Source organism: Desmodus rotundus, chromosome 12, assembly GCF_022682495.2.
Source record: "Desmodus rotundus isolate HL8 chromosome 12, HLdesRot8A.1, whole genome shotgun sequence".
NCBI classification, from domain to species: Eukaryota; Metazoa; Chordata; class Mammalia; order Chiroptera; family Phyllostomidae; genus Desmodus; species Desmodus rotundus.
The window spans coordinates 44,730,168-44,743,369 of NC_071398.1; the positions used below are offsets into that span (position 1 = coordinate 44,730,168).

At 52.2% G+C, this 13,202-nt stretch overlaps 1 protein-coding gene across 1 annotated transcript; it reads right to left on the bottom strand.

The window, feature by feature from the left end:
- Positions 1 to 11,452: 11,452 nt before the first annotated feature.
- LOC139440457 (tetrapeptide repeat homeobox protein 2-like) lies at positions 11,453 to 12,966 on the bottom strand. Its single transcript, XM_071220082.1, has 3 exons — positions 12,858 to 12,966; positions 12,412 to 12,581; positions 11,453 to 11,947 (listed from the first exon to the last, which is right to left on the bottom strand). The coding sequence occupies exons 1-3, from the start codon at positions 12,964 to 12,966 to the stop codon at positions 11,453 to 11,455; spliced, it is 774 nt and encodes a 257-aa protein (XP_071076183.1).
- Between the last annotated feature and the right edge of the window lie 236 nt (positions 12,967 to 13,202).

Sequence of the window (13,202 nt, forward strand, 5' to 3'; positions counted from 1 at the left end):
CCTCCCACGGTTCTCCCGCTTCTCGGGAGCGCGCTGGTCGCCAGACCCGAGGCGGGCCCTGATGGCAACGCGGGAAAACCGAGCAATTTCCGTGGTCTGCAACGTGTGACGAGAGGCCCCCTCTCGCTGCTGTCGAAAGGAGATTAAGTGTAACGTCGTGCTGATTCGATGGGCAAAGATGAGGAGAGGGGTCCACCCTGGGCTTGGCGGCTGAGGGGGTGGGGAGGCGCCAGTAAACCTCCCTCTGTCATATTTGGAGGGTGGGTTGTTTCTGCGAGGGACTCGGTGGTATCTGTCCGCGTCCCTCCGCCAACGACTATCAGGAAGACAGCGGAGATGAATCTGTTCTGGCTAGACCCCTAGGCGACCTCATCTTGTGGCAGGACCCTGGTGGGGCCTAGGGGTCCATTGTCAGGCTAAGCCTGGCTCACAAGGCTCACCGTCGGCGAGCTACAAATTTCTCGGGAGATCAAATTCAAACTGAATAAAACATACAGACATGTTCATTGAGATTTCGCTCCTAATTTTGGCCTGCTACCTCACGCTCTATGCTGGCAAATGCCGCAAGCCATGGCCAGTGCTCGTCAAACAGGTTGACACGCCTATGACCCTGTAAGCAGGCTGGGGCGGGGGGAGGGGCGGGAAAGCCCTCGGGGATTCGGGAGTGCAGCCCTGTAATCGGCCAGGAAAGGTGTGGGTGGATGGACAAGTTGACAGTTCACAATCGCCAGAAAAGCAAAGACAAACCCAAACCACTATCAACTGGGGAAGGGAGAAACCAAGCCTCGTGTATTCGTGCAACGGAATATTATTCAGCCACGAAAAGGAACGAAATGCTGACCGATGCCGCAACGCGGGGGAGCCTTCCAACAGGCCACAAAAGGGCGTATAGTGTCGGCCTCATTTAGCAAAAAATCCCGGGACAACTCCCTAGTGGCGGGGGCGGCTGGGGGGGGAGGGGTAGTCGGGAGTAACTGGAGACAGGTGTGGTTGGGTTGGGTTTCTACCTGGGGTGATGGAAATGTCCTCCGGTTGCTGGTGGTGGTGGTGGATGGGAGACTCTGCGGGTGAACTGAAAAACTCTGAATTGCCTGCTTTAAACGGGTGGCTTTTGCGGCAGGGGCATGTAGCAATACCGAGGAAAAGCAGACGTCACGCTCGTTTTCTTGTCCACTGGGCTGATCCGGGCGAAAGCAATGGGTTGCCTGCAGACCCGGTGGGGTGCGGGAGGAGGGAGTGGCCTTCGCTTCCCATCCATGGAGTGTAGGCTGGTGGAGGAATTTTTTCAGGGATGTGGGAGCCTGCGTCGGTAAGGTGGGTTGAGGGATCAGCCCTGGATAGTATCTTTGCCCCAACAGATTTATCGTCAAAAGAAAAAATTGCTCTTGGAGAATTCCTGTCCACTGGGAACAGGCACAAATATACATTTTTCGACATATCAGTGAACTGCGTTCATTGAATTAATTCATGTCCGGGAGCAAGAGAAAAATTAAATCATGCTTGGCAACGCCAGACTAATGAACGGTTAAAAGGCGTGAGAGGAGGGACTTTTAGCAACAACTGAAGATTTTCCGCGTGCTGTTTGGGCTGTGCGCCTGGCGGAGGAGGTCTGACTTCCTGTTTCCAGCGGGTTCTGGGTCCTTGGGAGACTTTTGCTCCCTAACTCCGTTGTTTAGAATGAGAAAAGCTCCAGGTGACGACTAATGATGAGTTGTTGCCAGCGAGTAATGTCTCATTTCTGAGAAGGGACACATTTAATTAGCACATGCAAAAACAAAAAGAAAAGCAAAAACGCATGTATGCAGACACACCTAAGGTATTTGTGCGCACTCCTGGATTCTGCCCCACCCCCATGGTTGACCCACCTCTTGCCCCCAAGATGCAAACCTCCAGGAAAAGAGCTAAGGGCAACGGAGATAAGCAATCTATCAGATGCAGAGTTTGAAACGCTGTTTATAAAGATTCTCCAGGAACTCAGTGAGGACCCCAGCAGCATAAAAAAGACCTAGTCAGAACCCAAGGATACACTAATTGAACTAAAGGACCATTTACAGGGAAACAACAGTAGAGTGGATGAAGCCAAGTATCAAATCAATGATTTGGAACATAAGGAAGAAAAAAAATCAACCAATCAGAACAACAAGAAGAAAAAAAGAATCCAAAAAAAAAAAAAAAAAATGAGGACAGTGTAAGCAGCCCCTGGGACACCTTTAAGAGGTCCAACATTTGCCTCATAGGAGTGCCAGAAAAGGAAGAGAAAGGGCAAGAAATTAGAAATCTCTCTGAAAAAAACAGTGAAAGAAAGCTTCCCTAAGTTGGTGAAGGGAATAGACATACAAGTCCAGGAAGCACAGAGAGTGCCAATTATGATGGATGCAAAGAGGCCCACTCCAAGACACATCATAGTTACAAAACCAAAGGTTAAAGAGAAAGAGGAACTCTTAAAAGCAGCAAGAGAAAAGAAGTTAGTTACTGGAAGGTTGCCAGCTGTGAGGGGGAAGGGGCAGAATGGGGGAAGAGGTGAGGAGATTAAGAACAGATAGGCAGTTACAGAAGAGCCAGTGGGAGTGTAAAGTGCAGTAGGAAATGGAGAAGCCAAAGAACTTCGATGCACGACCCAGGGACGTGAACAATGGTGGGGGGATTGCCTGAGGGAGTGGGAGGCACTGGGTAGAGGGAGGCAAGGAGGACAAGTCAGGACAACTTTAATGACATTATCAATAAAATATACTTTTAAAAAAGATCTCATAAACCTCCATTGGTATTCAAATGTTCCTTATGACGAACCATGTTCCTTGATGGGACATTCAGCATTTGAAATCAACCCTTTACGTCTTTGTCAAGTCCTCCCTAAACCTCCCCTCGCTTAACCCACCTCGTACTTGTCCAGACGACGTTCTAAAAGTCTCGTAAGAAAACCTACGCCGCCCTATATTTTACTGGCAAGGTGTCCCGAATTCAGTTACACTGGGAAATTCATGTGGACTCGGCCTTTTCCATAGTTGTTCTCTTTCTGTTTCCCTTCTTCCCTTTCTCCCTCCTGGTCACGTCCAACTCCACACTTCTGTGCTCTCCCTCTCCTCCTCTCCCTCCTTCTGCTCCTCCTCCTGCCATTTCTCCTTCCCGTCTCCTTTCCTTCGCCCTTTCCCTTCCCTACCCTCTCTTTGGCATTTTCTTCTTCCAGGACACAAGAAGCACTCTACAGAACATCTGCCGATGCCTGGGCAAGACATTAGAACCAGAAGAAGTTAACTTAGTCCTCAAGAATAGCCCCTTCCTGGTCATGAAGGAAAAACAAGATATCCAGTTACTTTCTCCCGCCCAATTGGCTTTTAGATGGGAAGAAGGGATCACTTACTCGAAAAGGCCAATGAAAACGGCCCTCCTTCAGAAGGCAGCGGAGTACGCACAGGGCATTCTTGTGCTCAGAGTAGGGCACTAACAGTCGGGACCAGGGAGTGTTTGAACTTGTCAACTTTAACTGCTCATCCCCCCAGAGAATTCACGTGATTGTTTTAAAGATTGTATTATTCATTTATTTTTAGACAGAGAGGAAGGGGAGGGAGAGAAACATCAATGTGTGGTTGCCTCTCTCGTGAGCTCCCTGGAGACCCGGCCTGCAACCCATTTGCCCTGACTGGGGATCGAACCAGAAATTCTTTCCTTCTCAGGCCGGTGCTCAATCCACTGAGCTACGCCAGCCAGGGCTCTTCATATACTCTTATCAGGGGGTCTCTTTTCCAAGGACTGGTGTGACCTGCAGACATTTGGAGGGGGTTGATTAGACCTGGAGTGGTCACCTGACTTTGCAGGCCATTCAGATTCTGTCTCCTGTGATTCTGGCGTGGGGGTGTCCGCTGTACACAGTGTCCGGGTGAACTTGCCACACCTGCCGACTTGCCAGCTGGGATTGACCAGGGAGGCGAGGACAGGAGTGGGGATGGTCGTGTTGGTGCTGCCGCGTTGCTGAGTTAGCACAAAGTCCCAGCCTGCACAGGGAAGTGTGTAAACAATGACTCAGCTGGACAAAGGAGAGAGGAGAGACCTTGCACGCAGCTGAGAGCCGGTGTTGCTGTCAGACACTGTGGTGAGCGATTACTCACATCCATGCCTCTGGGCTAAAGGTGAATGAAGAGTGTCCCCTGCACCGGATAGGAGGAGCCTGAAATTCCCAGAGCCCTGAAATTCAAGACCGTCCAGGATGACCCATGGAAGGAAGAATGTAAATGATTCAAGAGACCACAAATGGTGGGGGCTGCCCCTCAGGGCAGATGGGATGCGGGCCACCACCCCAGTGGGCCAGAAGGTCAGAGCAGCGGGACAAAAAGGCGAATTCCCGATCCTTAAAATCTAGAGGGAGCCCCAGCTGGTGTGGCTCGGTGGATTGAGTGCGGCCTGCAAACTGAAAGGTGGTCGGTTCGATTCCCAGTCAGGGCACACGCCTGGGTTGCAGGCCAGGTCAGGCCCCAGCTGGGGGCGTGTGAGAGGCAACTGCGGTATATCCAGTCCATCGACGTTTCTTTCCCTCTCCTCCCCCCTCCCTTCCCCTCCCTCCAAAAATAAACAACCACACCTTTAAGAGAAATCTAGAGGGTTACGGGACTTACCATGATCACTCCATAAGATATATAAATGTCTCACACCTGAAACAAATATAATATTACATGCTAACTACACTTTAATTTAAAAAAATTTTAATTTAATGGACGATGACCTGCTAGATTGGATTGGCTTGGGACCCACGATGCCTTTCTTCTTTCTGATTTCTCCCTTTTGCAGTGGGACTGTCTACCCTGTGCCTTTCATACCATCGCATTTTGGAAGCAGACAACTTGTTGGATTTCTCAGGTTCGCCTGCCCAGAATCGTTCTCTCGGCTGATGTTTCCTCCGGGGCAGCCATACTGAATTTTCCGAGATTCTGGTACCTCAAGAGCTGCTTGTGGCTTACGACAAGTCGGGCGTGTTATGGAGGACACGTGAGCATAGGAAATCGATTCTAATAAGAATTGTTCCAGTAATGATGTTGATGAGCCCGAGAGTGACAGCACATGTGTATAGGACAGCAATTATTTACTAGACATTCTGCTCAATTATTTCTATGCACATAAGTGTATAATTTATATTCCTAATTTATATATAAGTATATATTATTCTGTTGTATGTTAATTTAACTAACGTGTTAAATTAGTTACCATATTAATATAATGCCCAAGTATTCATTTATAGGACCTGCAAAATAATAATATGATCATAAATTAAGAGTACGGCTTCTGGTGTCAAAATCTTTTGCTTCAAATCCACATCTCTATCGCTTTCTACCTGTGCAGCCTCTCACGGCCTCCGTCTCCTCACCTGTGCAACGGGGTAATAATAGAACATCCCCGATTCTGCCGTCACCCTGCCAACAAACATTGGAGTACACGCCATGCGTCCGTGCCTCGGAACAGTAAGCCTTTGGCGATTCAGAAAGCAAAGTGTATGACTTCCTAAAACACACAGTGGAGATACGCGCCACCCACTGAGGAAACCGCAATGGAGCGAAGACTTGGAAGAAGCCAACGGGCACCACAGGACTATTCCCGGACGAGCCGCATCCCAGGAAGAAGGATGGGAACTGCAAACCGTCTGAGAAGGGAGCGGTGCCTAGCAGGTTGGGGGCCAAATCAGAAGACTCAGCGTGAGGGAGTGGCGTGAGCAAGTGGACTGTCATAAGAGGCGGAGTGAGAGAAATGAGAGGGACCGAGTCACCTTAAGCCACCTGGAAGCCGTGGCACTTTCTCCGACTGACCCCAGAAGTCCTCGGAGAACCTGAGCAGGAAGTGACTTGTTGCTCTGGAGGAATCAGATGGCCACCATGCTGAGAACGACTTAGAAAGGAGAAAGATCCTAAACGGAGAGACTCATTACAAGTCTAACACCCTCCTAGTCCAGGTGAGAAATGGTGCTGGCGTGGGCCATGGTGGTGGTGGAAAGAGAGGTGGTGAGAAATGGCCAGATTCTAGATGCGTCTGAATGAGAGCTGCATTACTGTCGGTGAGTGGTGCGTGTGCAGGGTAGGCTGGGAGAGAGGAGAATGGAGGAGATCGTTTCCAGATGGAGGGAAGTGGGAATGCACCGCACAGGTGTGGCTGCAGGCAGGAAGAGGCCCACCAGTGGCCCACTGCTCATTCTGCGACATTAGCTACCGAGCAGATGCGTTGGGGACTTGAGACCTGCCCCTATTCTGATCTGAGTCTTGTTTTACATTTTTCAGGCACTGCTGGGGACTGGAAAAGTCACTTCACGGTGACCCAAGCTGAAGTCTTTGAGAAAAGATTCCAGGAGAAGACGGCAGGTCTTCCTCGAGAGCTGTTCCCATGGGAATAATGTTGAAGGACTTCTACGTCTCATAAAAATAAATATTTGTTCTCCTGCTGTGAACGGCTGGCCAAATCTGCGGGAAACCAATTATTTCATCCCGGACGCTTCAATGATGAAATCTCTGGACTTTGACAACTTGATTGTTAAAAATTAACAGGCAACCTCTAGTTCACTGTGTGACATCCAAGCTCTTAAAAAACATGTAATACATTTAGAAGGATACAAAATAATATAAATATTACCAAAGCTATTCCCAAAATTATTTTATAAAAATGAGAAATAAAATTACAAAAGCAGCTAAGGCTCCTTTTCTCTCCATCGCCTGTATCTCCCCAGTTGTTCATTCCTGTGACCTTGCGGTCTGTAAGTTCCAGCCTCACATGATTGGACCGGAACCGATATATAGTATCAGTGGAAGCCTTGGAAACTTACATAAATGGCGTACCGTATGGTGCTGTCACCAACCGGCATTTTTACCCCGTATTTTATACGTGCTTTGCACCATGTTGACTACGTAACTAGTTCAGTATTTACTATGGAGACGCGTTTCAGTGACCCATGCTCCCGTGGGTGAATCTGGGCTCCTTCCCCACCAGCTTTTCCCTGTTTAAAACACGGCTTTGGCCAAAACGTGGGCTGTCCCGGAAAATGTTCGAGAGACGGGTGGATAAAGGCCATGCAATGTACACACAAATGGAGGATTAAGGAGCCTCAAAGGAGGAAATTGTGCCATTTGCGGCAACATGGATGAAACTGGTGGACGGTAGGCTAAGTGCCAGGAGCCAGAGAGAAGGACACGTAGTGCACAGCTTCCCCTGGGTGAGGAATCTAAAATAGGCCAGCTGCTGGACAGAGGGGACAGTGGGGGCTGCCCAGGGCTGCGGGTACCAAGTTCCGGTTACACCAGGTGCGTAAGGTCCAGAGACCGGCTATAGAGTTGTACCCACAGGTAACGATACCGTATTGTCCATCTACGATTCGTTAAGGTGGCGGATCTCACGTTAAGTGCTTGTGCTCACAAACAGTATGTTACGGAGCGACTGGAGCAAAATTTACTTCATTCGTTAGATGGTTGATGGGCGATTGGGAAGTTTCCAATTTGGACTATAATCCCTCACGCGCCTCGGAATGTGTGTCTCCGTGTGTCCCTCGGCGGACACCCCCATTGGGCAGACGCCCAGGGCTGGGACTGTGGATTCCAAAGGCGTGCGTGCAACAGGTGGTTCCAATTCAAATTCCCGGGTGACAGGGTTCCCAATCCTTGCCAAATTAGCATCCTCTGGCTCTTTTCGTTTTAGCTTCACATTAGACTCACAGAAACAAATAGAATCTTATCTGCGTGTCTTTTCTCCCACTTGAATGTGGAGCGTCTCTCCCATCCCACCCAAGGTCCCCGGCTCCGGAGCAGTGGTGTGGCGATGCCCCCTAGTGGTCCAGAAGCATTACCACAGGTATGGGGACACCCGGTATCTCCCGGCCCTGTGGGTTCCCCTGAATGAACCACATCTTCATCTGACCCAGCTGTATCTCTCGCAATGTGTTCACGGCAACAACAATTTTGAAATTCCACTACTTCAGGGTTATTTTCTATTAGGCATTTTATTTAGCAGAATTTCCAGTACAGAGTCAAACAACGGTTTAAATTTCTTTTTACAAGCAAAATTATGGGCACATAGTGTACTCATTTACTACAAAAACAACGATGGCCATTTTTAAACATTTTATTTATTTATTTTTAGAGAGAGGGGACGTGAGGGAGAAAGAGAGGGAAAGAAACCAATGCGTGGTTGCTTCTCCAAAATCCCCTACTGGGGACCAGGCCCACAACCCAGGCATGTGCCCTGATTAGGAATCGAAGGAGCAACACTTTGGTTTGCAGGCCGGGAGTCAACCCACTGAGCCACACCAGCTGGGACCCATTTTTAAAAATCTTTCTTTTTTGGCATTTAATTTGTGTGTGTGCCTCTCTCTCCCTTTTTTTAAATTTTTTTGTGGGGTGTGTGTGTGTGTGTGTGTGTGTGTGTGTGTGAATTCTGCACAAGGATAACCAGATACAGCAATTTTGAATTTTCTATTCACAAACTCCACTCTTGGTGTGGTCTTCATGCTGACAGCTCTGTGTCTACTGAGTCCATCTGCTCCTCAGCAGAGCAGTGACTGAGGTTTGCATGTAGGAATGAATCCCTTCATTCTCACTCCCAGAGACCCTGCTGAACCGGCCTGGGGCATAAAAATGTTAAAACGGCAGGAGACAAAGTTGAGGCCCACGGCATCAGAGACGAAGCAAATGGCTAAACGTGAAGGTCCCCCTGTGGGGTGCGCCTCCTCTAGGGAAGGGCCTGGCAGACTGGAGTTGGAGGTGCCAGGTAATACGTCTGCTTGGAAGGGGCACCTGTGAGCAGACTCCAGATGAGGTGTCCAATGCACACCTTCCCCCTCACCAGGATGAGAGCCAGCACCCCTGGATTTCAAACAGTGATTCTGTCTACTTCAAATAGCTCTCTATCCTCGGCGCCACTCAAAGACTCCACTTGTCACTGCTGGAAATCGGCTTGCCTCTTCAATTTTCTCCAGTTGCCATCTTTGCATCCGAGAAACACAAGCTAGAAGCTGATCATCTGCCTGCCTGGCCCTGCAGTCCCTCGGATCTGGCTGCCTTCTTACAGTCTGGTCCAGATTCATTCCACCTGGAGAGTGGGACACCCCCTATCTCCGGGTCCCAGTCCATACCACGCTGTTCCCTAGCTATTTCTGCTGACTCGGACCTGCTGAATTCAGAGACCCTTCTGGCCCCTTCTGCCCCCTCATTCCTGGGCTCTCCGGATTTCCCTTTGGCTTCCTCCTCCCCTCTCTGATCGTCTGACCAGGCAAGGACCCTTCTACCCGCACCACTGCCCTCTCCACCCCACTCACCCAGAACGGCCTTAAGCTTGGACTTCACCCATGCGTTCAAGGTACAATGAACTCTCTTCCTATACGCCCTGAGTCTAAAAGCTTCACTTTCTCCACAGCAAAACGCACAGATTCACATCTTTACCACGGATGCCATGGAGACCACCAATAGGTCTGCAAGGACTGCCGTGGGTACCATCACAGACGGACCTGTGTGGTGCGCAGGGTCCCCGGTAGGCGCCAGCAAGTTCAACGGGGAGCCCATAGCCATGTGACTGAGGGAGCAATTTTTTTAAATTATTTAATTAATTTTGCTACAGCTAGGCAAAGAGAAATTCTTGCTTTGGCACTACCCTGGAAGACACAGCTATGGGGAACTTAAGACCTGAACTGAGGGAGATGCCCAGGTATTGCTATTGGGGATGGTCGGGGCACAGCCTGGGCTTGTGAGGAGAGCTGGGGTGGAGCTTCCTAGGAGTTGGTAGAATGCCGGGCCCAGAAAAAGGGTGTGGGAGGGCAAGGGGGGGTGGGGAAGAAGGTGGAACGGAACTGAGAAGATGAGCAGGGAACGTACCCTGTTTCACTTAATCCAATCACTTTCTACTGGGTCAGCCCGGACTTCTGCAAACTCTATCTCCATTCTTTAGAAAATTAATCCGGTTTCCATCCACGCCTGGTCGTTGCCTATCTGCATCCAGCTGTGGGCTCTACCCTCCCTCCCCCACCCCCACCCCCGCCTCTGCCTAGGGTGCAAATCCGAAACTCATCTCCTACCTCCTGCCCCCAAGAACTTCCCCAAGGACTCCCCCACCTGAGCTCCCTCTGCAGGGATAGATGGGAAATTCTTAGATTTCTTCCTGCGCCTCCTACGATGTCACGGTCTAAATGGAGTTGTGGTTCTACTGGTGTGGGTGTGTGGGTGTGTGTCCTTGCGCGTGCGTCCGTGCGCGCGCTCGCCCGCAACCCTACCTGGGTCTCTCCGGTAAGCGGGAGGGGCTTTCGTTGCATCCCGCCAGTCCGCCTACCCGTCCCGCACCCCCAGCACTCCCCGCCCGCAGTGCGCCCGAGACCGGCCGCCAAAATCTGATCTAATTGTCTCTGTGCTCCGACGAGGCTGGCCTGGCCTGAGAGGGTTGGAGCCTTTGCTGTGTGGGACCAGGACCGGGTCAGGGAACCGGCTGGGGGAGACGCAGGGGCCAGCACGGCCACAAGGAGGCGGCAGAGGAAGCGGGAGGTGGAGACAAAGGAGCAGAGAGAAGGGGTCAGGGGCGCTCCCCCCCTGCTGGACTGGGGGTACCCGAGGAGGAGGCAAACTCGCAGTCCCTGCAGGAAACAGTGTTTACAAGGTAACCATGCACTTTATTAATTTTCAAATCATAAATCCCCCCACAATGTCCAGATAAGCCATTAGCACTTGAACAATTGGAGTCAGGTCCCTGCCTCAAAATAATAGTATCAACTGATAACAAAGTCGGTCAACTGAGTCCTATAAATAGGGCGTATTTGAAAATACCTTCCAAAAAGTCAGGCAATAATCCAGCGCTAGAACTGAACCCACATAAATCTGTGCCTAAGCCCATGACGATTAAAATCAAAACACTTTGTAGGGAACCTTTGTAAAATTCTAATGAAGAAAGAAACGATACACTTAGATTGGGTTTTAAATTCTTTTTATGATTTTATTTACTTGCTTATACACACAGGGGAGGGAGGGAGAAGGAGCCAGAGGGATACATCCTTGTACAAGAAAACACGGGTGGGCTGCCTCCTGTACGTCCCCACGTGGCTCTCGACCCAGGCATGGGCCCTGACACTGAATCACACGGGCCACTCATCAGTTCCCAGGCAGGCTCTCAATCCACTGAGCCACACCAGCAAGAGCTGAATGTGATACTTAGACTGTAAATCTCAGCAGCGGATCTCTAACTCCCAAAGTTAGAGAAATAGAAGTGGATTCACGCTGCACCAGAGTAACCCACCACCAAGCCCCGCGAGCCCTGCTTCCCGCACCCGCCTGGGCCCACGGTGCTGGAACAGACACCCTGGTCACTTCTGGTCCCACGGGGTCTGGAGGACTTCGCTGGGACAGATGCCCCGTCAGATCCAGGGACATCCTGGGGTAGGAGTCCTTCCCTTCCACAGAGTCCATTCCTGGGTTCCCGGACGGAGGAGGCGAGGAAGAGGGTCCCTTCAATTCGTTTACAGGGAAAGCAGATTCATGAGATCAAGGTCTTGCCAGAGATCCCCGTCGTTTGAGTCCTCAGCACTGACTGGGACCTCGGCTGGAGCTGGAACTGGAGCTGGAGATGCAGCTGGAGTGGATGCGGCGGGGACCGGAATCTGGGCGTCCTGGGCAGGAGCCCCCCAGGTCTGCAGGGGGCTAGAGGCACTGGTCTCTGCTGCTGCGACACCTCCCAAGGTGTTGTGGAAACCTGAGCCCCCAGGAAGCATAGAGCCCCCGGAGGACTCGGGATCCTCGGGAAACAAAAGGTCCCAAAGGGACTCCAAGTCCTCAGTGAACCCAGGACCTGAGGGCAGTGCCGGTTCCTCTGGGAACCCAGGACCCACAGCTGCAGGTGCTGGCCCGGGGACTCCTGGGCCCTGGGACGAGGTGGGGGCTTTCGAGCCTGGCTGCCTGGTTCTGGTTCCTCCCTGCAGCCTAGTCTGTTTGGCCCGGCGGTTCTTGAACCACACCTGGGGTGAGAGGGGACAGGAGCAGGTGTAAGAGGACAGGACCTTGGAGGACCCACTTGTGCCCAGGGGTGAGGCGGCCCAGGTGAGGAGGGCCATGTGGCCTCACACGTCTCCCTCCAACCCCAGACCCAGCATTTGGCTCTGGGTTTCAGTGGCCACAGGCGGGGACACCCAGGGGCCAGGACGCGGTCTGCCCCAGAGCACCCCGGGTTCAGAGAGGCCCTGAGGCCCAGGCATGGGGAGACTCCGGGGCATCGCTTTGGGATAATTGCATTGGCCGGTTTGCACCACACAGGGTGAGGTGGGCTCGGGGCTGGGCCCTGGGTCCACACGGGTGATCCCTTGCTATCGGGGTGACCCCGGGCAGCACTGGGCTCTCTGGCCCCTCGTCCGCCCCACCTGCGGCCCAGAGGGAGGGCAGGCGGCCTGTGGTCTCCAAGCCCTGGGATTGGGTCGGGAGGTACCTGCACTTGCTGTTCCTGGAGGTTCAGCCTGGCCGCCAGGGTCTCGCGCTCTTCGTAGGACGGGTAATGGTTGTTCTGGAAGAACCTCTCCAGCTCATCCCGCTGTACCACGCTGTACACCGAGCGCTGCTGTCGCCGCCGCTTTGGGGGCTTTAGGGGCAGCGAGAAGCCTGGAAGAAGAGGAAAACGGGGTCAAAGGAGCCTCACAGACAGTCCCCAGGCCACCCCACCTGGGCCAGCCCTCAACTGCAGGTGAGGATGGGAGTGGGGGCCGAGGCCAAGGTCGGGGCCGCGCTGTGGTGCAGCCTGGCATCCAGACCAGCCGCCCAGACCCTCCACCTTCCTGCCCCTGCCCTCACCCATCTACACCTCAGTCTCCACATCTTCAAAATGGGAGCAAGAACAGCGCTCGCAGCCCGCACAAGCATGCGGGGACCCAGGCTCACGCAGCCTGGCGCCAGGGGGTTCCTGCCTCAATCGCTTCACCACCCTCCACTCGCTGCAGGGAGCCTCCCGCACGTGCAGGAGGCCGCAGGATCCAGGCCCTATTCTCATCACGCTGCTCCCAAATATCCTTCCAGCCCCAAACTCACTAGGCCCTCCCAGACAAGGGGTCCTCTTCTGCACGCCCAAGAGCCCGCTGGCACAGCCTCGGCCCTCCGCCTCTTCTCCCTTCCTGCCTCGGTGGACCCAGACTCACCCTCCGAAGACCTGGGTTTTTGCATCCTGGATGCTGCTGAGTCTGCCGTGTTTGATGCTCTGTCTTCCAGGTCTGGGCTTTAAATACCCCC